Below are 27,213 nucleotides of genomic sequence, written 5' to 3' on the forward strand. Positions count from 1 at the left end.
TTTATTTGACTCCGACCTCGTTACATTACCTTAAGATCTTAACCAATCCAGGCAACTCATTTAGTTCAGTGAATCACGCTGTCCCTTCTAGCTTTCATGTGATCCGAACCAATCCGAGCAATGATCTCCTCCAAGTGCACAAAAATGGCATGCTCACGTATCATGTCAAACTCTCAATCATAACCAATTCCTCCTAACTTTTCCAAAACAACTTAAATTTTGCCAGGGGGGCATACACTGGGCAGGACCAGCTGCGAGTTCATCGCAGAAAGACTGTACGAGTTCAACAACACTGGCAAGCCAGACCCAAGCATGGACCCATCCTTCTTGGCCGAATTGAGGGTGCAATGCCCGCCAAACTCAACGAATTCAGTGTACCTAAATCCTGACTCAGGCTCGAGTAACAGGTTCAGCAAAACCTTCTACTCCAGGGTCCTGAACCACCGGGCCGTCCTCAGCATCGACCAGCAGATCGCCGCCCATAAGGAGAGCCTCCAGATTGCCCGGCGATACGATGCCAATTTTGAGGACTTCCTGAAGATGTTCGGCTATTCAATGACCAAGCTGGGGAACACCTGGCTCCTACCAGGGGATCAGGGGTGAGATTCGCAAGAATTGCCGAGTCGTGAACGGGAAATAAATCCTAATCAAAGGTTGAATGATCTTGCAATTTTTAAATCGATGATGATATCTCGGATGGTTAATAACGAAATGTAAACGAGGCATGAAGAATAACGAAAGTGCTCTTATTATTGTTGTCAGTAGCCCAATTGTTTCGCCTTACCAACAATCAAAGAAGCCATACATACATACATACATACATACATACATACATACATACATATGTATGTATGTATTTATATATCAATCAATTGGGCAAATGAAACAATGTCGCGTAGAGCTTTGCATACAATCCGTGGCGTCGCGCCAGCTCAAGCCATGAAACAACAATTTATGACTGGCGACGTAAATTTAATCATTTGTACACGCATTCCCGGATCAAGTAAATCTACTTTCCCACTTGCGCGATGAACAAAAAATACTTCTGGCAAGCCATTACAGGTTTAGCGACAAAGAAAACTTGAATGGCCAAAGAATTTCAATTGCTACCGTCTTTCCTGTCCAAGACTTGCAAATCTTCGGCCAAAGATGCTCCAATTTGAGTTTAAACAATATGGTAAACAAGCTATTGATTCGTGACCAGATGGTCGGGAGGATTTTTAGCTCGATGCAGGCACAGCATGGACTGACTTGTGTAGAGGAATATCCAGATTATCTCTGCAAGGCGCTCTCGAAAGCGCTTGCCTTACTCGGTGTTGGATATTTTTAAATAAGCCGGCAAAAAATTTTGATATTAAAGTGAGTACCGTACATAACTTTTACAATTCTAATATAATTATCCTTTTTTATAGCTTTGAAATATTAAAAGTTAATAATTTTATAACGGTTTTTTACCATTAACAATTTGTATTATAACGTTATATAATAGTTTAGGAAGGGCATTTTAATGGTCATATAACAACTTTTCAACGGTTTGTAATGTTCGATTTTTTCTTTTGGGTCAAATCTAATGTTTCATTTATTTCTTCATAAATTATTTATTATTTTGTAATACATAAAGTTCATCTTCTTGCTCAATAATTACCAATTTATTTATAATGATTTCTTAACTGTCCTCTTTCTTTTGCCTATAAATTGTAACTATAAGCATGATTGAAAAGTGATCAATATATCAAAAGAAGAATATTCTTGTTTCTCTTTATTTCATTATTGGATTATACACATTAGGTTGTTCATGTTCCTTTTAATATTTTATGGGAATAAATAAGAAGGTTACTATAAGCATGATTGAAAAGTGATCAATATATCAAAAGAAGAATATTCTTGTTTCTCTTTATTTCATTGTTGGATTATACACATAAGGTTGTTCATGTTCCTTTTAATATTTTATGGGAATAAATAAGAAGGTTATCTATAAGCATGAGTCATTGAAAAGTGATCAATATATCAAAATGGCAGAATATTCTCGTTTCTCTTTATTTCATTGTTTTATTTTACACATCTTTTCCGATGTTTCTAACAATTTATATTTTTTTCATATATCTAATACTTTTCTAATGCTTGGAACTGTCAAATGCTATGATATATCCCTTCTTAGATGGCTTTAAATGAGTGACTCATGTTTTAAAACATGTCACACAGATTATAAGGATCCAAGCCTTATAAACTAGCTCCTAGACTCCCCTCCTAAGCAATGTGGGACAGGAGATGCGCCCTCACGCTTGAGCTGTCACAAAACCTGTTCTAAGGAACAGAGAAATAAAAAATAGAGAAGTAGAAATTTTATCACGCGCGCCCTTAATGTCCCCATGCCAAGTTTTGACACTTTAGATGTCCGGCACTCCTAACAAACATGGCATCTTGAGCCAATTGTGCTCCCTTAGTAGCACGATCTTAGCAACTCAATGGATTTTATTTTATTTTTTTGAACTTATTTGAAATGTGGCAACAAACGTCCTCTTGACCTTTGCCCATAATCCAGCAATGTTTTCCTTATATGGTGAGCAATTCAGTTCATTATTGTCCCCGATTGCCATCCTTGAAGCTTGCTGAGAGTTGCACCTTATTCAAACCCCGATGATCACTCTTCGCTTTCATAGGACTAGGTAGATTACGGGTTTCCTCAAATCATCCATCTATTGGAGGGATACAACTCTTATACCATTTGTCATGGGGCGACATTACATTAGCCATAGAATAGACCATCCATCTATTGGAGGGATACAACTCTAATACCATTTGTCATGGGGCGACATTACATTAGCCATAGAATAGCCCATTCAACGTCTAGTGAGTCAAGAATGTTAGGTCGGCCTTTCTTCTATATAGATTGCTCCTAAAAACAATATGGCGAATCACATCCTTACAATGGACTATACCATGCCTAGCTTAATTTCGCAACTAGTCTCTCTAGCAAGATATAAAGATCATTTTGACACAATAGTTCATTTTGATCTACCGTGGCCTCGTCAAGAGAATGGAATCATATTTTGATTAGTTTGTGTATGAGAGGCTAACCCCACCTTTAGAAATCCTCAAAAATTGCATTCATTCCACTTTAGGATTCTTGGCACAAGCATAGGATTCTTGGCACAAGCACTCTTATGACTCCCACAAACCAGTTATATTATCCCATTTGCATTATTCATTCTTCACCCTGATGCCACAAAGGTTCACCCTCCAGCTTACAAGAATTCGAAAAAATTTGGTTAGTGACACATGCATGTGATGTGACTTAAGCATGTATGTTCTTTAACTTCCGCGAGTCCACCATGGGAAGAGACTTATATAATTAAAGGGAAAGTCGAACCCTTTTCCACGCGTCTGGCTTTTGTTGTTGATGAAGCACTCGCTCAGCATTAACATTTCACTAGATTGCCGATCATACGGCACTGCGAGTTATCATGTTCAGGGTTCGGCTGACCAGCAAAATAAACCTCATACCCCTCTCGAACTTTATAAGGTTTTATAAATGCTATCTCAACCCTGTCTCGTAGCTCTCAGTTGCAACCCATTTAAATCTATGTAGCGTTCGCGACGGGTCAGGTACTATATTAGATCCCACCGTTTTTTGCGTTGAGTCTGCACAAGCATTCTCTACCGTGCTTGGGATGTTGGGGGTTCTGGTTTGACAAAAAGTCATAGACGGGAAGTCCTGAAAGTGGGGGTTGCCAGGCCATATTTGGATTGCTTGTCACGCAAATTGGATTAGTCGCCATCCTCGTGTAGTATATTATCAGAAAATTTAGATTGTAAGTGAAAAAACCATTTTAGTACATCACTTTATAATATTTTATAGCTGATGTTGATCATAAACCTTTGGTAAATTCTTCCTTTATAAAATATGGAAAACCACTGTGTCATACATTATGTATAGTATATTATACTATTTAAATGTCCCCACTGTTCTCCACAAAACAGCTGGTACTAACGTAAAGGGCTTCATATAGAAGTTACTTCTTGCTAACAAAAATTAAAAAATAAATAATAATAATAATAATAATAATAATAATAATAATAATAATAATAATAATAATAATAATAATAATAATAATAATAATAATAATAATAATAATAATAATAATAATAATAATAATAATAATAATAATAATAAAGTAGCATCAGTGAAGGCTAAGAATCCACAACGATTTGATGACAACTTGGTGCCTACTAAAATCGAAATCCTTTCTCAAAGTTGACTGTCCGAAGTCGGACAACGCCTTTTCTCGCCGACAATGTTGCTACAACTAGTCATTTGAAAATTCTCTAAAACTATGTCCAACTAACCCCAGAAAGAAAAAGAAAAAGGGGTTATTTAGACGTGGAGTCAAGTCAACTTCCCAAATGAAATTAAAGAACCGACCTTGAATTATAAAAGATCTTAGGTGTTTTCTTTCGCATTTGATACATAAAGTATGAGGGAGAATTACCAAAAAAGTCTTAAATCTATTGCAATTGTGCCAATTCAGTCCTAAACTTTTTTTTTTTTTTTTGCCAATTTAGTCTTAAACCTTTTATAATTGTGCCAATTCAGTCCATCTGGCCAAAATTGGCCGGCCGGCGCTGACATGGATGCTGGCCGAGGATAGTTGACCGGCAAATGCTGATGTGGCAATTTTAAAATATTTTTTAATATTTTTTCGAATTTTTAATTTTTTTTTTTTTAGAATTTTAGAATTTTTTTCTTTTTTTTTTTTTTGTCATCTTCTTCTTCCTCCGGCCGGCCGCCGAGGCGAGGGCCGGGCGAGGTCAACCTCGCCGCCACCGGCGAGGCTCGCCCGCCGCCATCGGCGAAGGCGAGGCTCGCCAGCCGACGGCGAGGCCGCCGTCGCCACATCTGGCGAGGCTCGGCCTCGCCCAGCCATGGCGAGGTCGAGCCTCGCCGTCCCTAGGCGAGGAGCCTCGCCGGCCACCGGCGAGGTCGACCCTTGCCTTGGCTGGGCGAGGCGTTCCCCTCCGTCTCCTCCGCTCCGTCCGCTTGCATATAAAGGCGCACGCATTGGGCTGCCGGATTCTATTGAATTGGAGAGAAAACCCTAATCGCGAACCAGTAGAGAGAGACAGAGAGAGAGAGGTAGAGAGAGAGAGTGGTCGTGCTCGCGAGGGACAGAGAGAGAGAGAGAGAGAGAGAGAATGTCTGCGACGGTCGGCGGCGGGCAAATGGTCGGGGAGGAGGACAAGAAGCCCTCGCACGGCCAAGGCGAGGGTCGACCTCGCCGGTGGCCGGCGAGGCTTGACCTCGCCATGGCCGGGCGAGGTCGAGCCTCACCAGATGTGGCGACGGCGGCCTCGCGCCGTCGCTAGGCGAGGCTCGCCGCCGGTGGCCGGCGGGCGAGCCTCGCCGGCCCTTGCCTCGCCCGGCCGACCGGCGCCGCCAGAGGAAGAAGAAGATAGGAAAAAAAAATTTTAAAAAATTAAAAAATTAAAAAAATTAAAAAAATTAAAAAAAAAATTAAAAAATTAAAAAATTCGAAAAAAATTAAAAAAATTATTAAAAAATCGTTCGCCAGCCGGTCAGCATCCACATTAGCGCCGACCGCCAATTTTGGCCGGATGGACTGAATTTGCACAATTGTAAAAGGTTTAGGACTAAATTAGCCAAAAAAAGTTTAGGACCTGAATTGGCACAATTACAATAGGTTTAGGACTTTTTTGGTAATTCTCCCTAAAGTATGAGGCCGTATTAGTAGTCCCCGTTGCTTTGCTTACAATAAGTGAATCTTACTCGTTTGAACATTGAAAATTTGAATTTTAGTTTCGTCGTGAAAATGGTAAAAAGCCTCTATGGTGCTTTGACCCTTTATAGTCTTGGGGTTGATGGGTTTGCTTCTATTATGTCTTGATATGAGGTAGGCCTATCATTCATGGAACCTATAGGCTTTGCACTTGTGAGTAACTATTACTCATATGAGTAATTCACATGGCAACCTTAGAGCTCTTCGGGTCGACAAGACTCGACCCTGTCCGATCGAGCTCCCGAGTACCACCATCGACGGTCTCACCGTCATTGATTTCGAGTATTTCCCATGAGAGAGAGAGAGAGAGAGTGGTGCTCGTGGTGGACGTAGCAATGACGGTATCGAGGTGGTAACGACGGCGAAACACGACTGAAAAGCAACGAGGCAAAAGATGTTAATGCTGCTATGCATTGAAATTTCTATCGTTATTGAATGCGTAGCATCTTTTTAAATTTTGCATCATAAGGTACAATACATTCGTTTGGACCGAGATGGCTCTACTTTTTGCATGATTCACATGCTTAGAATATCTACTATGATTGGACTACGAAGAGGAAAGTACCTAAGCTGCAAGCATTATATGATGAGGGGAAAAGTATTAAAAAATCCTAAACTTTTTCATTTGATCAAATTAATTTTAAATATTTTCACATTAATACCAATTTAATCCATTCGGCCAATTTAGGCCGAAATGATTGACATGGAATGTTGGTTGTCCTATGACGTGGATAAATTAATAATTTTTTTGAATTTTTTTAATTTTAAATATTTAAAAAAAAATTTCCCTCTCCCTCTTCGTTGCCTTTTCTTTTTGCCAATGGCTAGCAGGTGATGGTTGGCCTCGCTGGGCCACCCCACAACAAGTGCCAGCACAAGCTCTAGTGGTCCAAGCACGGCCAAGCGAGACCCCTTCACCAAAACTAGCAAACAACTGTCACCCAGGCAAGGGTGAGGCTCACCCTTGCCCAAGCAAGCCTTGGCAAGGCCAACCCTCACTCAGACGAGGCACGGCGAGGCTGCCTCGGCTTGGGTGATGGTCGACCTCACCATATCTGCAAGAGGGCCTTGCCTAGCCGTGCTTAGACAACTAGCCCTCACCCTCACCTCACCCAAGGGCGGTCTAGTGAGGCCAACCATCGCCTATAGCCAACGAGGACAACTCGGGAGGCCAACCCTTGCCAGCCATGGCTATGGCCATAGTCACAAGCCAAAAAAAAAAAAAATCAAAGAAGAGGGAGAGGGAAAAAATATTTTAAAAATTCAAAATATATATTAAAATACTATTAAAATTGTCTATGTCAAGACTAACCATACCACTTAGAATAGTTGGCGATCAAGTTAATAATTTCCGGCCTAAATTAATCGAATAGACTGAATTAAAACCAATATGAAAAAAAGTTTAGAACTAAATTGATTAAATTAAAAGGTTTAGAACTAAATAGGTACTAATGCAATAGGTTTAAAAAAATTTGGTACTTTTCCCTATAATGGAAACTTTTGCGAAGTGAGCCTAAATATTATTGGATCCCCAAAAGAGAAAAGATAAACAAACAAAAAAATAGCAAGATCAAAAACAAAAATAAAATTGGAAAAGCCACGTACCAAGGTAGAAATCACATGCAAAAGCGCACATAAATGCCTTGCAAACGACGTTTGCGTAGTAATGGCGTAGAAGAATTAGGGCTTGAATATCATTCCGAGGCGCCCTTGGTGCGTGCGAACAGCTGTGTCCCCAGCTTTCAACACATCCTCACTTCACCAGAATTGAAGTAACATCTTTAATATCGCCGTAAAATACTCTTGGAGACGTCGAACTCAATCCGAAATCGTATTTATCCAAGCTGGCCATGTCGGTCAAGTCAAACGTAGATGCTGCAAGAAAATCTGTATAAAAAGAGGGAGAGGGCCTGATGAACTTCCCGTGCAGATAATAAGATAGCAACCCAAGCTTCTCAACCACCACCGGAAGAAGAAAGAGAGAACACACCACATATCTTGCCTAGTGCAATTGCTTTGTGGGATTCGAGGGGGAAAAATGTCGAGGTGGGGGTTACTGCTGTTGCTGTCGGAGCTTGCGTTGGTGAGCCTTGTGCGCGGTGCAGCACGTCGAGGCAGCAGAGGGGCTCGAGCCGCCGCTGACACTGAAGTGGCACTACTACCGGAACTCGTGCCGCGATGCTGAGACGTATGTGAGGCACCAGGTCGAGTACTACTGGAAGCCGGACAAGAGCCTCACTCCTAAGCTCCTCCGACTGCTCTACTCTGACTGCTTCATCACGGTACATATCGTCTGTTGTCATCGCTTTCATACCGAGTTTCAGTAGGCTTTCTGAGCTCTCGAAATGGGCTTTCTAACGCATAATAATGGTGGAAACCGGGCATGTACGTGCAATAACTTGTTTTTTTCTTTAAAAACAAAGCCTTGTATTGAGATACGTTTGGCTACCTGTGTAAAACAGGGCTGTGATGCGTCTATTCTGTTGGACGGGCGAAATTCAGAGAAAACAGCACCACAAAATTCAGGGCTTGAAGGGTATGGTACGGTGGTGATAGACAAGATCAAGCAAGTACTGGAACAACGTTGTCCTGGAGTTGTGTCTTGTGCTGACATTCTCAACCTTGCTGCCAGAGATGCCGCTCACTTGGTATGTGCCTGGTTTGCAGTTCTCTTCTTTGGCTTCAAAAGAGATTATTTTCACTGCCTACCGATCATTGAAATGCTGCTAGCTTGAACTTGTAGTATTAGATGTGAAAAACCAGAATCGCTGACACGATAATGTTTTTCTCACAGGCGGGAGCGCCATCTTACCCCGTCCTGACGGGGAGGAGAGACGGGATGTCGTCGTCCAAGGCGTCGGTGGACCTCCCGTCGCCATCCATCTCGTGGGAAGAGGCGCTCGCTTACTTCGAATCGAGGAACTTGGATGTGCTAGACCTTGCCACTCTACTTGGTAAGATGGATCATTGTATAAAAAAGTAAATAATTGATTTGGACCTCATCAAGTCATCGCTTTTTGAAACATTAAAATCAATTCCTAACTTTGCGCAAAAATATGAAATTGGACAGGGGCTCATTCAATGGGCAAGACTCACTGCAGCTACATCACAGACAGGCTGTACAATTACAACTCCACTGGCAAGCCAGACCCAGATATGGACCCATCCTACCTGGCCCAAATGAGGAAGCAATGCCCACCAAACTCAAAGAGCCAAGGTGACCCTCAGGTGTTCCTTGACCCCGCCTCAGGCTCCAGCTACACATTCAGCAACTCCTACTACTCCAGGCTCCTGAACCACCAGGCCACCCTTGGCATCGACCAGCAGCTCGCCCGCGGTGACGACACTTCCCAGATCGCTCAGGAGTATGATGCTGGGCTGGAGGACTTCCGGAAGGAGTTCGCTCTGTCAATGGCCCGGATGGGGAACATCAAGGTCTTGACGGGGAATCAGGGGGAGATCCGCAAGAATTGCAGAGCCGTGAACAGCAAATAACCCTGACCAAGATCGAATGATCTCCTAATTTGGAAGCATAATTTGTTCTCGAAATGTATTCGGTTATGATACTTTCGGTGGTATTTACTGAAATGAAAATAAGGAATGAAAGATATTTGAAGTACTCTGGCTAAATTCATCAGTAGCCCAATTGTTTCTCCTTATAAACAATCAAAGAAGCTGTATTTCGATTTCCCAAATGAAAGAATTTCGCCGAGAGCTTGGAATACGATTCATGCCATCACGCTGGCTCTTCATTTGGGGCGTAACAATCCATGAAACAATGATTTATGACTGCTGACAGATTTAATCATCTGTACACGATTCCCGGATCAAAGAAAATCTAGTTTCTCACTAGTTAATTATCGTGCAATGAACGAAAAATGCTTCAGGCAAGCAATTATGATAAATGGCCAAAGATTTAGCCAAAGAATATCACTCGCTACCATCTTTCGAGCACCAATCCTCGATCCAGTTCCGGTCCTAGACTCACAAATTTGCCCAAACATGCTCCAGTTTCCGAGTAAAAGCCTGCTCTCTGCCGAGGATAACCGTGGTGTGGCTAGCATTCGGAATTATTTCGACCTCCGCATGGGGGATCTTCATCTTGATGTTGCTGCTGCATTCCAACGGGACAACCTTGTCGCAATTGCCGTGAATAATCACGATTCTTGCCCTGGATTTCCTTAGACGTTCCAAGTAGTCATCCAAGAATTTCGCTCCCCCACATATCACATTATGCATGGTATGCCAGGCTGAGTGATGGGTGTGCCTCGTCAAGTCGACAGCTGCAAAATGCAGATCACTGGGACAGAGAATGCACCGAAAGGGGCGATTTAGAAACTACAGTCAATAAACTGCTTTGTTCTTCCTATTTTTTGTCATATAAGAAAGTAGCGTTCTAATTTTGAGTACCTCCTCCGGGTAACAAGCTTCAGGATTCTCTCCCATGTCCTGTGGTTGCGGCAAAGAAGGAAGCAGACACATCGACCCAGGTGCTCATACCATGACATGACCGCTGAGCCAAACAGCAAAGGAGGCCACAATCTCTTCTCAGCAAGCTTTTCAGGGCTGTTAAGCTTGCATTTCTTTTCAAAGAGGGAAAACATGGCTGAAGGGAAAAAAAATGAAAGAGATTTGTGTGAAGACAATAGCCCTATGATTTCTTCCACCTGCAAATCAATGACATGGAATTGTCTAGATGCACCTTTATTTCTGTGACATAAAGTACGTTCTAATAGCACTCACCGGCGCAGTTATGGTGATTGATTTCACAGACTTTGTATACTTTGCAGCTAAGGCCAGTGTGATTACGCATCCCATGGAATGTGCAACTAAATGAAAAGAATTTAACCCATATGGAATAATCACGGATTTCTCAATCATGCCCAGGTGATCCTTCAACGTATAGGTGCAGTCCCTCGGCTTCGGGCTTCTCCCAAATCCCAAAAGATCCACAGCAAAGAATCTGTAGTTAGTCCTTGCTGATTCGGAAAAATTAGGGAACACTGCTTCTGTCCAAAACGATGAGGACGAGAGGAACCCATGTAAAAATATCACATTTTCAGGGGCCTTCTTCCCCTGAACACTCACTGCGGTGCAATAACACAGCCACATGAACTTTGATTAGTACTGCCAGAAAAGCAGCGACTGATTCCACTTATTGAATTGCAAAGGCAATAGAAGATCAATACAGCAAGACGCGAGAATACACTAGACCTACGACAATTCAATTGTCTTCCAAGGTAAAATCTAGTCATCCACGTGATGATGAAATGCAATACCACACGCAGCCTTATGATATGCGACCCCGGCAACACAGACCCAACAGCGAAGTTCATTGAGGGAGTGGCCAGTTAGTCTATGAACTTAACCAATTGAAAGGATCGCTCTCTCCCACCAAAAAAGTAGAAATCTCGACAGCAACGCTGCCGTACCTCTTGCTTGCTTGACTGATTAAGGTGGCTTTAAGAACCTGAGCAGAGCACACTACTAGATTCTAACTTCTCCAGAACAGAACATCAGTTCAAATGAAACCTCCCAAAAACAAGTGAGGGACCACCAAAGCACGCTCCACTCAATCAATGTAATCGTTGGTCAATTGCATGCACAATTACTTTACCATCAAGATCTCGCATTTTCCGCTTCTATCTATCCGATCGAATAGTCCCTAAAAAGGCATAGCAAGAAAATAACAACCAAATGCACGAGAACAGGGCAATTGGCGTGCATTCAAGGGGACCACGCTTCCAAATCCAATGTCATCTAAAGGAGCAACCTTCAGAAGAAGACCGCAAGAAAAAAGTGCAAACTAGCTCGAACAAAATTACCTTGCAGAGGCTCCTGAACAACGACGTGAAGCTTCAGCGCATCATTGGACGCCCAAGAAACGCAAGATTCACAGCCACAATCAGACCACCTACGGCGATGATTCATCACCACCTTCCCTGCCGAACCGTAAAGATCCCACCTTTCGACCCATCGGAGCATACCCATTTCCCGGAAAACATTCCTCCTGCCGTACAGACTCTCGGAGACCTCGCTCTCTCCGTCGCCTCCGCTGGCGCCGCTCCTCCCGCCGCTCCCCGCCGCTCTCGTGGCAGTAACAAGGGGAGGGCTTTCCTTCGAAGAACGCATCGAGGAAGCGGTACAGCACGCACAGGGAGGCGTCGAGGAAGTCGAGGAAGAGGAAGACGAGGGAAGTGAGGAGCGAAGTGAAGGAATGGCGGGCGCGACGGGTCTGCCCGTCCATGTCCGTTGAGGTAGACACGGAGGGAGACGCGGAGACAGAGAGACAGAGAGAAAGAAAGGGAGGGAGATGAGAACAGAGAGTGGTCAGCAACGAGGCAACGGAGAAGAGAGACATGGGCTGGGTTGAGCCACGTACGCAGAGCGGAATTACGGGAGGAGAGAGCGTTGCGTTCGTCGCGACTCGAGAGGAATCTCGAGGTTTGGAGTGGGAAACCGTTTTCGAGGAATCATATTATTCGGGCGGCAGTTGAACGGTCGGGACTCGAACCATTTGATGATGCTCCATTTCGTTGTCTTGTCGGTTCCTTTAACCAGTAAAGTAAGATGCTCTGTTTCTTCAGGCTCGTCGGGCTCGGCTCGAGTGGGAATTTCTAATCGAATAGGATCGAGATTCTCGCATCGCACACCTCAAAAGCATGACATCTCAAGTTCGATTCTTATTCAAAGCAACCGACTTGGATCATGTTGAAAGAGGGTAATTCATAGTGATTGTTCTAAAAATTAGTCCAAGATATGTTATGACCTCTTGAAAAAGATATTCTGATTCCTGAAAATATTATATATACTCAACAAATGAGCGAGAGATCGACGATACTTCATGGTGTTGACAATGGTAAGATTTCCAGCTTTTCTATTATTTCTGATGATCTATTTTATACTTGCTGCAATTTCATCGTTTTGAACCTGCATAAACTGGTTCAAAGTCAATGAAACAGTAGCACTTATGCTGGTCCTCTTTCTTCACCAAATGAGAGATCACAACAGGGAGATTCCTTATACACAGAGAAGAATCCAGCCTCTTCCTCTTGCTGATGAAGAATCTATTCACTTCCTTTCAATCGATCTTGATTAAAATGCCCATAAAAGTGTTAGAAATATGTCTCAAATTTGAGCCTGTTAAATGAAATTGAATTGATAAGAATTTGTGAACTCGACCTTATGGAAGCCAAAAAAAGCGGTGTATGTGAATTGGTCAGCGGAAATTATCAAAAAAAGAAGATTGCACGTGGATTTCAGTTATGAGCCGTGAAGAGGTTTTTTTGTTGTCTTCAACTCATCGCTGCAGCCATGTGAACGTGAAAATGAAGGTAGTGGAAGAAGAGGAAGTCAAAAAGAAGGGGAAGACCATCATGAAGAGAAAGAGAGAGGATTTGTCAAAGTAAAAAATTGCAGGCTTTGTTTGTCCTCTTTCATTAACTTCTTTTGTTTCTTTCCATGCTATTTTCTTCTATTGTAGCCGACAAAAGGAAAGAACGAGTGAAGCCTCACGTGCTGCATCCAACGGAGAGCTCTTGGAAAAGAAAGAACGAGAAATTTGCAACAACACGGGATTTGTATGAACGGAGCTCTTAGTTGCAACAACGCAGGACTTGTATAAATGGAGCTCTTAGAAGCGAGAAAGGCAAAGCTTTCCTAAAGCAAAACGCAGGAGATCTCAATAGAGGGAGAAATTTTCTCATTATAATTACATCCAAATGATTTAGCAAGCTAAATTTTGTGAGTAGAATTTATTTAATTCATTGAGTGGGTTTCATTAGGAATTGCGAAGGATTAAACACTATGTGAGTTATTAGATGTAATTGGAGGCTAGGAAACACTAAGTTAATGTTTGAGTGCTCAAGTAATTATAATATCCGGTATATCACTTGATTTTTATAGTGAAATTACGTGCTGCTCTCTCTGTGAACATAGGTTCCGATATTCAAATTGAACTATGTAAATTCAATGTCTGATTCCATTTCCTTCCTTTCGACTGTTATATCCGATTCGATTGTCTATATTCACATCAGGAAGCTTAGCCCTCGGCACCCTAGAGAAGTCAAAGAATGACCTCTTGTCTACTATCGAATGTTGCAAAGGCGAATTTTGAGACATCATATGATTTCGGATTTCTTTCAGACCCTATGTCTCAGATTTCCTCCTCCATTCCGACGGCTGACAACAACTGCAAAGATTTGAGAAAAACGTTGCTTCCACAATTAGTAGAGCCTTTCTCATTATCAATTTTCTAAAGTTCTAGGTTTCTTCACAAATATACAATTGGTGAAGGTACAAATCGACGTTAAACAGAATCATTTCCTCTAAGGAGTCCAGTTGGAGAAAGGGCAACTATCAAATCAAGAATCAACAAATTTACAACCCAAAACATCATCTAATCTGTGGATGATAGGTTAATCATGTCTCTTGTTTAAAAATTAGGTGCAATTATCATCAACATTCTTGAGAGGCATCTTCCTTGCTCATAACAAATCAATTCTTTTTCTTCCTTAGCAGCATAATTCCAAGGAAATCTTCATCTGTTGATGTAAAAATTAAACTAACTTTATTATGAGTGTCACTTATCCTTTAACTCTAGGATAACGTTTGTATTTATAGAATTTATCTACTAGTTGTTATAGTAATTATGTGAGAAGTAAATAATTTTGAATTAGTCCGCTACAATAATAACTATAGTATTGGCCCATGCATCTCTTCCTCTTAAGTCTCGACTTTAAGATTTTGAAATTACAATTTACCTTATTAACATATTACCCACTCCACACTTAAACAATATCTCATATTTTCAAACATTTTTCCATCAACAACTAGATTACAAGTTTTTAAAATATTTGGTTGTGTTGTTTTCCCTTTATAAATGCCATACAATTCACATAAGTTTTCATTATGTTCTACTCAATATGTGTTCTTAGGATATAGTCAATTGCACGTTAATTACCATTGCTTAGATTATAAAAGTGGACGCATGTATATTATAAGACATCTTATTTTATTGAAAATATTTTTCCATTCGCCACACTTGGTTCATACCCTTATGAAATACAATCACCATCACATCCTAAGTTGACATCTCCACGGCGGGTAAGTCCTCCCACACGAACGATGGTATTAATGGTAATATCCTAACTTTTACCCCACCCTCTAACACCTCCCCACCCACTTTTGAAAAACCATCACCAACATTATCAAATACTAATATTACTTCAACATCTAACATGTTGATTTCTAGTTTGTCTAATGTTGGTATAGGTTCTAATGAGGCTCTTTTAGACACCTTCACATAGTAGCTATTTGATACCTCCACAACCAATTTATCAAAAATCAAGAACCCATTCAATATAGCTACGTCAAAACGCAAAGTCCAACACTAAGTATCCATTGCCATGTGTGAGCTTGGCTAAAATGAGCTCTACAAAAGAGCCATGGTGCTTCATTGAAGCTAATAAACATGAAAAATGGAGGGGATACAATGCTCCAAGAATTTAATTTGGTTCCACCAAATCCCAAAGCAAATGTCGTGGGCTCCAAATGGGCTTATCAAATCAAGACACATCAAATGGTTCGATAGATCAATACAAAGGCTGCCCAATGGCCAAGGGTTGCAATCAACAAGAGGGTATCGACTATACAAAAATGTTTTGTCCTGTTGTTAATGCAACCATTGTCCGTATAGTTATTTCATTAGCTGTGACAAAGAATTGGAAACTCCAGTAGTTAGAAGTTAGCAACGCATTTTTAAATGGTAACTTAACTAAAGAAGTCTACGTGGCCTAGCCCTAGGGCTTCATTGACAAAGAAAGGCCAAACCATAGATGCAAGTAACAAAAATCCTTATATGGATTGAATCAAGCACAATCGGCTTAGTTCCACCTGCTAGGCATCTTTTTAGAATCACTGGGATTTATCGAATCAAAAATTGATACTTCCCCCTTTATACTCCATCGGCCCAATTTCTCCATTTACATGCTCGTCTATGTTGATGATAATGTTATTACAGGGTTCAATTTGACATTTATTCAGGACAACATCAACTACTTCAATAAGGGGTTTTCCACACAGGACTTGGGAAAACTTAATTACGTCATAGGAATTGAGGTGCTTAAACATTCATCGGGACTCTTCTTGTCACAACAAAAGTATGTTACAAATCTCCTTCACCGAATCAAAATGGACAATGTTAAATTGGTTCACACGCTCATGGTTACAAATATCAATTTAATCAATCAAGATAAAACACTTGAAGATGCTGATTTGTACATGAGCACCTCGACTTGGCCAAATATTTCTTATGCATAAACAAAGGCCAATTTTTGGAAAAAACCAATAAAAGACTATTGAAGTGCAGTGAAATGGATCCTATGCCACTTAAAAGAAACGGTTTCACATGAATTACTCATCAATTCCTAAGCCAACACAGAACTCCATGCATATGGTAATGCGGAATGGACCGATTGCCTTATTTATAAACGCTCAAAATGAGATTATGCAATTTTATGGGTCAAAATCTAGTTTCTTGGTTGGTCAAAGAGCAAGACACCATTGCACATACGTCAACCAAATTTGAGTATCGAGCATTAGAAGGTGATATGGCCACAATCACTATTATAGGAATTTAGGCATCTCTCAATTAAAACCTCATTTCCTTTAGTGTGACAATTTAAGGGCAACATATCTTACGGTGAGTCTACTTTTCATTCTAGAACAAAGCATGTTGAGGTAGATTTTCACTTCATCTGTTATTTAGGAAACGTTTGATAACATTTCTATTACGGGGAACAATTTTTGAACAGAAATAATTTTTTTTTTATGTTCTAGAGAACAATTTATGAGTATAAGAATGCGTTTGATAACTGCAAAAAAATTCTACTCTAGGAATAGAAACGCATTTGGTAAACTTGTATAATTTTTTTATTTCTTTCAATTTTTTAATATTTTTAATATTTTTCCTTTTTTCTTTTTCTCTTTTTTTTTTCTTTTTTTCTTTTTCCTTTTTCTTTTCTCTTTGGCTGATTGCCGGCTATCGCCGTGGCCGGCAACCGGCTAGGCGACATCTAGCAAGCTCACCAAAGCCTCGCCAAGCCAAGGCGAGGCCCGGCCGAGCTCGTCGGAGGCTAGCCTAGCCCCGACAAGCCTCACCGAGACTAGGCTAGCCTCCGATGAGCTCACTGGGCCTCGCCTTGGCCTAGTGAGACTCGGCAAGATCACCGGAGGCCGCCTGGCCCCCGGCGAGGCTCGACCACCCAAGCGGCGCGAGGTCGCCTCACCCTAGCCTAGCAAGGCCCGACCTCACACCAGCTGGGGAGGCCAAGCCTCGCCGTAGCCGCACGAGGCTCGAGCCGACGAGCCTCGATGTGGCTCGGCCTCTCGAGGGCCTAAGCAACGCTCCGACGAGGTCGCCACCCTCGTTTGGGCGATCGCCGACGCTAGCCATGGCCAAGGCTAGTGATCGGCAAAAGAAAGAAAAAGAAGAAGAAAATAAAGATAAAAAATGAGAAGATAAAAGTGTTTCTTGGAAGTGTTCCCGAGAATAAGAAACAAGTTTTTTTCTACTTCTTATTTATATTCCAAATATGTTCTCGGAAAAACAAAAATGTAAACAAACGCGTTTCTGTTTTTTTTTTTTTTTGTTCCCCAGAACAAAAGAACAAAAATTTATGTTATGGGGAACAGAAACAAATTTAAACAAGCAACCCCTTAGGGCGTGTTTGGTAACATTTTTGTTTAAAAATTGTTTTAGGGAACAAAAATAGAAAAAAAGTATTTTTGTTCCGGGGAACAATTTTTAATAAAAAATGTGTTTGGTAAACTTGTTCCGAGAATAAAAATGAACGAAACACGTTTGGTAAATTTGTGTTCTTTTTTTTGTTTCTTTTAATTTTTAAATATTTTTCTTTTATTTTTCTTTTTTTTCTTTGTTTCTTCTTTTGGCCGGCGGCCTCACCCAACCACGGCGAGGCTCGCCGGCCACCGCCGTGCCGACGATGCTCCGGTGAGGTCGTCGACCCTCGACGGCCGTCGTCGGCCCGTTGAGGACCATGGCCGAGGCCGGCGACCGGCCAAAGAAAAAGAAAAAGAAAAAGAAGAAAAGAGAGGAGAGAGAAATTTTGTTCTTAAAAATTGTTCCGAAACGAGAAACACATTTTTCCTGTATTTTGTTTCTATTCCAAATGTGTTCCTAGGAACAAAAATAGATTTGGAACAAAACGCAAACAAACACGTTTCTGTTCTTTTTTGTTCTCTAGAACAAAAAAAAAACATAAATTTTGTTCATAAACGAAACAAAGAACATTAACAAACAGGCCCTTAGTGTCACAACACAAACTTGAGGCTCGCCATGTGACCAAATAGCGGATATTTTTACCAAGCCTCTTACACAATGGCCATGATATGCTCAAGTCCAAGTTGAAGATCATCCATGATATTTTGAATTAGTCCATTTATATCTCATGTAGTTATTATAACAGTGAGTAGATAAATTTTATAAATACAAACGTCAAGCAAAAGCCATGCTCAAACCTGGAGTCTAATTTTTACATGCTATTACACTGTTAATGTCGTGAAACTTTGTTGAACCACCTCCGTGCCTCTCTTCATGGCAGCTAGTCCTGTCTCTTTGTCAGCTTTATTAGCACTATCACCAGTGCCACGACCCAAACCAAATCCACAGGGGACTTCGGATGATATCTCATCAGCACGCTTGCATTCACATCTCAAAAAGTCTTCATGTTCCGATATAGAGGGAGGGAGAAGGAGAGGGAGAAATGAGAACGAAGAGTGGTCAGCACAAGGGAACGGAGAAGAGAGACATGGGCTGGGTTGAGCCACGTACGTAGAGCGGAATACGGGAAGAGAGCGTGCGTTTGTCGCGACTCGAGAGCAATCTGAAGGGGTTGAGTGGGAAACCGTTTCGAGGAATCATATTATTCGGCGGCGGTTGAATGGTCGGGACTCAAACCATTTGATAATGTTAAACTTCGTGTCTAGTATGGTCCGCTAACGGTAAAGTAAGATGCTCTGTTTCTTCGGGCTTGTCAGGCTTGGCTCAAGTGCCTTCGGACCCATTAGGGAATATCTAGTCGAAAAAGGATCGAGATCTCGCGCCTCAGAAAGCATGAGGTCTCAACTTCGATTCTTATTAGAAGCAACCAACTAGAATCGTGCAAAAAGAGGATGATTCATAGCGATTGTACAACAAATTTAGTCGAGGATGTGTTATGAACTCTCGAAAAAGATCTTCCAATTCCCAAAAATATTATATATACTCAACCTATAAGCTAGATCAATGATAACTCGTGGTGTTGACAATGCTAGGATTTCCGGCTTTTCCCTTATTTCCGATGATTGATTTTACATTTGCTGCAATTTCATCGTTTTGAACCTGCATGATCTGGTTCATAATGAATGAAACAGTTGCACTTATTCTCGTCCTGTTTCTTCACCAGATCAGAGATCACAACAGGGAGGTTCCTTGGCTGATGACGAACCTGTCCGGTCCCTTTCAGTTGATCTTGAATAAAATGCCGGGGGAGGCTTTATCCCCTGCACGCTGGAGAAGTCAAAAGAATGACCTCATCTACTGTCGAATATTGCAAATGGCGAATTCCGGGCATCGTATAATTCTGCATTTCTCTAGAGATCCCATCTCTCAGATTTCTCTTCTCCTCCACTCTCGGGATAATTAGCTGGTCGGAAGGCCGACAACAGCTGCAGAGTTATCAAGGATTTTGCTTCTGGAATCAGCAGCCATTCTCTTTATCAGTTTTCTGAAGTTCCAGGTTTCTTGGCCAATACATAAGCAGTTAAAGGTATATATGGAAGATAAACAGAATTGTTTCTTATAAGGAGTCCGTGTTGGAAAAAGGGCAGCTATCAGATGGAGAATCAACAAATTTACACCCCAAAATGTCATATAATCTGTGGATGACAAGTGAATCACGTCTCTTGTTCGCCAATTAAGTGCAATTATCATCAGCATTCTCGAGAGGCGTCTTCCTCGTGCTCATGACAAATCAATTCGTTCTTTTCCTCAGCAGCATAATTTCGGGGAAATCTTCATCTACCGTTACACTGTTAATGTCGTGAAACTTTGTTGAACCACCTCCGTGCCTTCTCTTCATGGTAGCTAATCCTGTCTCGTTTGTCAGCTTTATTAGCACAATCACCAGTGCCACGACCCAAACCGAATCCACAGGGGACTTCGGATGATATCTCGTCAGCACGCTTGCATTCACATCTCAAAAGTCTTCATGTTCCTAGCAGAATTCATAAAACCACACCTGCTCATAAATTTCCATGAGAGAGATTCATTGCGGCACGTCGTATCAGTACATGCGGGGCAAATTGGCAAATGACAGGAAGGCAATTCACTTAGGTGAAAGAGAGAGTTTAACACGCTTGTCATGGGCCGTATCTTTTCCTGTCGATGGTCAGCCCACAAGGCCTCGGAGTCTTCCCTTACCCACCAGCAGAGTCCGACTCACGAGCGGTACAACATGGGCTTCCCATATCCCACAGCAGATCCCACAATGATGCAATAAAGGCCCTGTTTGGTTCAGCATTTAGAATGCTCATTTGGGCTCTAAAGTCCCTTGGCCAAATGCAAAGCTGTTTGGTTCGTTTTTTTGCGCGACTTTGGCGAGATGCAATTGCATCTCCAAGTGGCTCTAAGGGCATTTAGCCCAATGCAGCTCTTGAGGTCCTTTGGCAAGTTGCATCTTCGGAATGCAACTTCCGGTATTATTCATCTCTCCAATGAATAAGCCAATCGGTCGCCCGAATAAAAATAATTATAAAAATAAATATGTTTATATTTTTATATAAAATATATTTTATATTTTATATAAATATATAAACATATCTATTTTTTATATTTTATGTTTATATATATTTTATGTTTAATAAATATATTTTATGTTTATATTTTTATATTTTTATATAAAAATATGTTTATATAAAAGACATAAACATATTTTTTATTCAAGCGGTTCGGCCGCCGAATCGGCGGTCCGGTATAAATATATAAACATATATTTTATGTTTATTTTTATATAAAAATATAAACATATCTATTTTTTATATTTTATGTTTAATAAATATATATTTATAAAAACATATAATATATATTTATATAAAATATATATTTATATATATTTTTATATATTTTATATAGATATAAACATATCCATTTTTATATAAATATATTTTATGTTTAATAAATAAATATATATATTTATAAATATAAACATATATTTTTTTTCTCCGATTGCTTTTATATAAATATATATTTATATAAACATATCTATTTTTATATACATTTTTTGTGTTTAATAAATATATTTTATGTTTATATGTTTATATTTTTATATAAAAATATGTTTATATAAAAATATAAACATATTTTTGCTTTTTTAATTTAATAAAAGTTAATTACAAATGTAAATTTTACCAAACGGTATTTTGGCCAAAGTTGTTTCTCAATGCAAATTTTACCAAACGACATTTACATTTCGGAAACCCCCTTTACCCAAAGGTATTTGCATTTCTGCAAATGCATTCCCCAAAAGCCGAACCAAACGGGCCCAAAGTCTTGATTACATCAGTCACTTCCCTCCGTTATCGGGAGACTGCAAAGCATAATTCGGTATAAACCTCATCCAATCGATTTTCTGCAACGAAAATAAGCAAAAGGTATGCTGAAATTACAATCTACTATTCTATGCAAGAGAATCATACCAACTTAAAACTACAGTCCATCAAAAGGGAGTGTTCTGAAGTGGGCTTCTAATGAAGAGAGACAATTGGATTGATGCGAAATCGTAACATCAACAACTTAACGTGAAAATGTATCCAAGTCTGCGAACTACGTGCATTGCTGAACTGAACTACGGATGAGAAGAACGAAGATTGCAATGGGAATAGTACCTTGATCAAAGGGAAAACGAGGCTGCAGTATAGGGCCTTTGGTTCAGTAGGGAAGAAATTACAAAAGGGGCATGAGACATTTAGGCATAACTACACATTTTAATTGGTCCTAAGTATGATCTTTAAATGATTTGATATCCACTTCCGAAGAAGTGACGGGGAGTACCTTCCCCTTGGAGGTCCCCCAAGTTCTCAGGTATATATTTGTCATTCCCACTTAAGAGGAAATACCCTCAAAATTTTATATCCCAAAGCTAGGTTGACTTGTGCTTAGTACACCGGGTGAATGCCCCCGATTATTAGAGGGCACTGAGACATCTAAGCATAACTACACATTTTAATGTACTATTAGTTGTAAAAGCTACAGGAGAAATTAAACTATCAAAGTATAAAGCAACAAATGACCAGAAAAATGCAAAATTCACTGATATGATAAAAAGAATATTGTACTATTTCTAAAACATGGAACTTACTTTAAATCATGGTTTTATGCTAAAACAAAAAATATAATTCTCAAGTACAAATGAGTTACAATTAGAGAATATAATAATGAAGAGTTAGGAGAATAATGAAAGGTAATAAATGAATGTATACGTGTTTCATCACTTTTGTTGACAAACTATGAAAACATGAGAAAATATTAAGTACCCCGGCTCTACTCTACATAGGTCCATTTCGCAAGCGACATGTATCGCCGCAACCCCCTCCCCCCCCCGATCTCTCTCTCTCCCTCCTTTGTTTTTTTTTTTTTTGGGTGACCTCCTTTGTTTTTCTCTCTTCTTTCCCCTTTTGTCTCCCCCCTTTTTTCCCCTTTGTCCAGCACAGTTGATGGCTGTTGAGGGTGTTGTGACCCTCGCCTATAGACAACAAGCATCACTTTCATCATATTCAATGAGGGCTTGCAACCATGGCAAGAGTTGCCCTCATCGGATATGGCAAGGGTTTGGGAATCAATGCATTGGTGAGGTGTCGTGGCCCTCGCCGACAATAGGCAAGGGCTGTCAAATTTGGCGAGGGCTCAACCCTCGCAACCAAGGCAAAGGTTGTCCTCACCAGATCTAGCAAGGGTTCGGGAGGTGACAATATCAGACCCATGGGGGACCTCAAGGATGTAAGGGCTAAGGGAGGGCTTGGGGTTGCGGATGACTTGGGGGGGAGGGGATTGGGCTTGTTCTTGGACCGAGGGTAGAGGTGGTGACGGTGGCATGGTTTGTTGGGTGGCAAAGAGACGAGATAGAGCTTGTCGAGAGAGAGACGAAGAGAACACATGGTGTCATTTGGTGTGGTTATGTTGAACGGCGGGCTCCATCGTTAGTAAGAAGAGTTGCAAGCAAGAGGGAGAAAGAGAAGTGTGAATGGGAGAGAGAGAGAGAGAGCATGAAATTGAAATTAAGAGAGAAGGTTTTGGCTTGCATTGGACTTAGGCAACACGCGTGTGAATGGAATAGAACTTTTACACATGGCTACCCCAACTCTATCTCATATTTTCTCTTAAAACATCTCCTTGAAATGAAGGTAGTCCAATTTCAAAAAGATCCTTGGTGTCTAGTTATAGGGCAATGTCATCAAGACAGAGGTGGTTTCCAACCAACAAGAGTTGTGTACCCGCGTACACTATCATGGTGGGCTGTCATAATGTATTCTTTATTTTAACGTGCAGATGCCCGCGTACATTGTCTCCCTCATTGGCATGGCATCTTTATCTAGCCCCCTACCTAGTTCTACTCTCTATGTGCTTAACGTCTAAGAGATGCTAAGATTCGCATAAGATCTCAAACGAAGTAGTTTAAGGAAATACTTAGGTCCAAGTGGTAATAAATGAGTGTATACAAGTTTTGTCAGTTTTGTTGAGAAACTACAAAAACATCTTCTTAGAATGAACAAAGTCTAATTTCAAAAATCTACAATCTTAGGCAACACACTTAAAAGACGAAACTTAGTAGGAGTGAACAGTTCTAAGGTGTGTAGATTTCAGATCTAGAACCTATCTTGCTATAGTTGATATACAATTTTTTCACCTGGAACCTACCTTATGTGTGCTAAAACTGACCCTAGAACCTTCCATGTTTATTCGTCCGATTCTAGGGTTTATCTAAGATCTAATTTTTCTTTCATTTCATTTTTCATTGCAAAACAATATGAGCAACAAAATAGTTAAAAGTAAAAGATGAATAAGGAAGGGCAAGCAAGCAAAGGCAAGTCGGGAACCAATGAGGGTTGCAAGGCTCGAACGAGCAAAGGGAAGGGTGAGTCATAAGCAAGACATTGAGAAAAAGTCATAAAGTGTCTAAGTGAAGTTAGAAAGAACATAGAAGAAGAGAAATAGAGTAAAAGACGCAAATTGAAAAATTAGGTTTTGTAAACTTTGTGAAACCGGTTTGATCCAATCAGTCCGATGGTTCTTCACTTGGACCTAAAAACCTTAAATCGGATAGCTTTCAATGCAATTCGGTTCGGTCCTAAGCAAAACTGATCCAATTGCACAACTCTAATACTTAGTAAATATTTTGTTATAATATATTTAATTAGATATATGATATGAACTTAGCGAAAAGTAACAGATTTTCCGCAAGAAATGAGGTTAAAAGGGCTTTTTAGCGTAATATTCTCCGTGACATTGTTTGCCATTGATAGGAGTATTAATTACTTTAGGGACTTATGGGACATGAGGGGTCTAAGATAAGGATTAATAGAGATCCAACATATATATGTTACTCCACATAATCGGCCTTCACTCGGTTGGTGAATCAAAGTGTACAAACTCGAAAACCGACCCCAAAAAAAAAAAACCTCTTGACCCTTAACAGTGGCATGTTGTATTGCGTCATCATTATCAAGCAGAGCACACCTTTTGCAACTCCTATCAATTAAATATATTCAATTGATAAAGTAGGTAGAGTTTGCGAGCAGATTAGACGACAATAATAATCAACGAATTGTTATATAAAGTTTAAATTATCTTACAGCTGCCTAATTATGGAAGGTGACGGGCCTATGGAAAATGACACCCCACGCATTTTGGAAAAAGAAATTATAATTAGTGTCAACTAAAGAAACTTTCCAACTAAAGAAAATTTCCTCCTTGTCACATCAACTCCATCGTGTGTTTAAAGTGCTCACATATGATGTTGAACTCCGTACGTCTCCCCTAACTAAGACAAAAAAATAAAAATAAAAATAAAAAGTCATGTTTAAACATAATAATTCCTAAAAAAAAAAAAAAGTCAATTACCAATTTTCCCCCAAAAACGTCATGTTTCCTAATTTCAAAACAACACCGTGCAACATGAGGCGCCGTGCATTGCATGAGGCTTGCGATAGTCATGCATTGGATTAGTCCTCGAGATTTGCACGCACATCATAATCTAGAGTTCCTTCTGCAGTCCTTTATGAGAAAAAGGGGATCATATCCCACCTGATTGATCAAAATTTTCCTTTCGTAATTTTTCTGACGAGGAGACTAGAGAGAGGAGAGAGAAAAAGAAAAAGGATATTCAAGTGGGCCCGCGCAAGATAAGTGGCAACCAACAAGTGAAGAGAATACTTACCGACTAAGTAACATCAAAACTAACATGTGACGTGCTATACAATATTGACACAACACACCAACATATAATTTATCATATGCGGAAAAGGCTAGAATTGTTTTACATTTTCTTCTGAAAAGAGTTGATATAATAATATATTAATCTAATGATTAATAACAAAAAAAATAAAAATAAAAATCTACTCATACCTCCATCTCTCGCCCTCTTCCGGGGGTTCTTTGCCTCCCTTCGTTGTCGTCGGCTTTGTCTTCCAAACCAAGAAGCTCACGTTGAACCAACAGTCGTGGACTTTAATCGTCAAGGAGCACGACTGCGGCCCCAAGTGAAAGCACAAGATGCCGTTCGTGAAGCTTTGCCATGGCTGCGATGGGCGAGGTCGGGACTCTGACAATAGACTTCTAGATCTGGAGGCTCCTAGCTATGATCAGAATTTCGGACTCGTGTGTCGAAATTTCGAGACTTGCATGTCGGAGAGAATTAACCACATGTCAAATTTTTCGAATTAATTTCCACATGTCAAATTTTTAAAGTGTCAAACATTATTAATTTCAAAGAATATCGATACTTCATAGTTCATTGATGTGAACATTCGCCCACATGCCTCAAAGTGTCATTTCCTAAACCACGCCCGGATATATTTAAGGGAAGGTTTCACGGAGATTTCCCCTAAGAATATCGATACTTCATAGTTCATTGACGAGGAAAGTTAGGGCTACTCAATATTTTCTTCTTATATCATGTAAGAAGTTTCTTTGGAATCTAACCCGCTTTACTCCTTCGTGCGCAAAGATTCCAAGATCCAGTCATCAGCTCCCGCGTGTCCTCGTCCTGTTAACTAAGCCAACTTGACATACTTTATGCTATTCCAGGAGCAACCTAGACGCTTCTGCCCTCGTACTTCCCCCAAATAGTACTTTGTACTGCATCGTTATACTGTTGAATAGCTTTCTTAAAGAATAAATTAGAATGTCACTCAAATCTAATTCTGATTCCAATGATAAAATAAACCGAGATTTCGTTATTGGGTACATACCGAAATCGAGATAGGACGGATTCTCTCAAGAACCATTGACATCATTGCTACACCAAGACAAACTTCGAAAAAATATTAATTAGGTACTGACAGCAACAATTCTTGGATTTTGCTATATATAATACTAGAGGAACTCGATCAAACAATTTATGTGCAGGTAGAATGATTTTATTAGAAAAATTAGAAGTGTGGGCACATGATTAAAAAAATAGTGAAAATACGAGGACGGATATGATATATTTTCGGGAGTTATTAGTAATAAACATGGGCTAGATGACTTTCTATCTTTATGCTTGCATAATGGAATTCATCGGTCCATATCATGGCAAGCAAAGTAGGGTTAAGGGGGACAGCAAGAATATGTTCTTTTGATGGTTCAAATACCGTTGACATGCAATGTTTAGAGTTTTATAAGAAATCTTTTCGAGATTTGTATCTAATTGTAGAGTTATTGACATGTTCAATTGACGAACCTAGATTGGCTGTCGAATCCATAAAGTTATATCATTTTATCAAGCATCTTAATATGTTTAATATTAGGAGATGATCGGATGCAATTTGACGTGACTTCACATTATATTATGTGATTCTCCAACTATGATCGAATAATGATATGGCTTTAGTTCCTTATAAAAATCAATTGACATATTATATTGACAACAACTTTTTGAAGTGCCAAATACACTTTTTTCTAGATTGGGATCTATTCAAACACTCATTAGATTTGGATGCAAATGTAAATTTTCATAAATGAACACTCCTATGTTTAACTTACAAAGGCATGTGTTAATGCAAAAAGGGTATCCCGACTAAAGTAAGTACATTAGTGGGGTTGTCAACTCATATCATCATTTCATAATTTTATTGTGTCGAAGTAAGATTTCACCCAAAC

At 40.1% G+C, this 27,213-nt stretch overlaps 2 protein-coding genes across 2 annotated transcripts; one reads left to right on the top strand and one right to left on the bottom strand.

The window, feature by feature from the left end:
• The first annotated feature begins 1,204 nt into the window (after positions 1-1,204).
• Positions 1,205-9,290, top strand: LOC104450794 (probable peroxidase 61). The gene is made up of 5 exons (XM_010065492.3): positions 1,205-1,313; positions 7,884-8,077; positions 8,258-8,443; positions 8,590-8,749; positions 8,866-9,290. The coding sequence occupies exons 1-5, from the start codon at positions 1,205-1,207 to the stop codon at positions 9,288-9,290; spliced, it is 1,074 nt and encodes a 357-aa protein (XP_010063794.2).
• Positions 9,291-9,514: 224 nt separating this feature from the next.
• LOC104419389 (probable lysophospholipase BODYGUARD 4) lies at positions 9,515-12,293 on the bottom strand. The gene is made up of 4 exons (XM_018869117.2): positions 11,621-12,293; positions 10,539-10,882; positions 10,206-10,462; positions 9,515-10,095 (listed from the first exon to the last, which is right to left on the bottom strand). Exons 1-4 carry the CDS (start codon positions 11,925-11,927, stop codon positions 9,780-9,782), a joined length of 1,224 nt encoding a protein of 407 aa, XP_018724662.2. The 5' UTR covers positions 11,928-12,293; the 3' UTR covers positions 9,515-9,779.
• Between the last annotated feature and the right edge of the window lie 14,920 nt (positions 12,294-27,213).

The sequence above is a fragment of the Eucalyptus grandis genome, chromosome 1 (genome assembly GCF_016545825.1).
Source record: "Eucalyptus grandis isolate ANBG69807.140 chromosome 1, ASM1654582v1, whole genome shotgun sequence".
NCBI lineage: Eukaryota > Viridiplantae > Streptophyta > Magnoliopsida > Myrtales > Myrtaceae > Eucalyptus > Eucalyptus grandis.

What these genes read in the sequence shown, in the direction of transcription:
- LOC104450794 (XM_010065492.3), top strand. Translation starts at nt 1,205, where the DNA reads ATGGTCGGGAGGATTTTTAGCTCGATGCAGGCACAGCATGGACTGACT. An exon ending in CCAGAGATGCCGCTCACTTG is followed by an intron (nt 8,444 to 8,589) that starts GTATGTGCCTGG and finishes TTTTTCTCACAG; the next exon opens with GCGGGAGCGCCATCTTACCC. An exon ending in AGACCTTGCCACTCTACTTG is followed by an intron (nt 8,750 to 8,865) that starts GTAAGATGGATC and finishes GAAATTGGACAG; the next exon opens with GGGCTCATTCAATGGGCAAG.
- LOC104419389 (XM_018869117.2), bottom strand. Translation starts at nt 11,927, where the DNA reads ATGCGTTCTTCGAAGGAAAGCCCTCCCCTTGTTACTGCCACGAGAGCG. An exon ending in TGTTCAGGAGCCTCTGCAAG is followed by an intron (nt 10,883 to 11,620) that starts GTAATTTTGTTC and finishes ATTGCACCGCAG; the next exon opens with TGAGTGTTCAGGGGAAGAAG. An exon ending in AAGCTTGTTACCCGGAGGAG is followed by an intron (nt 10,096 to 10,205) that starts GTACTCAAAATT and finishes TCTCTGTCCCAG; the next exon opens with TGATCTGCATTTTGCAGCTG.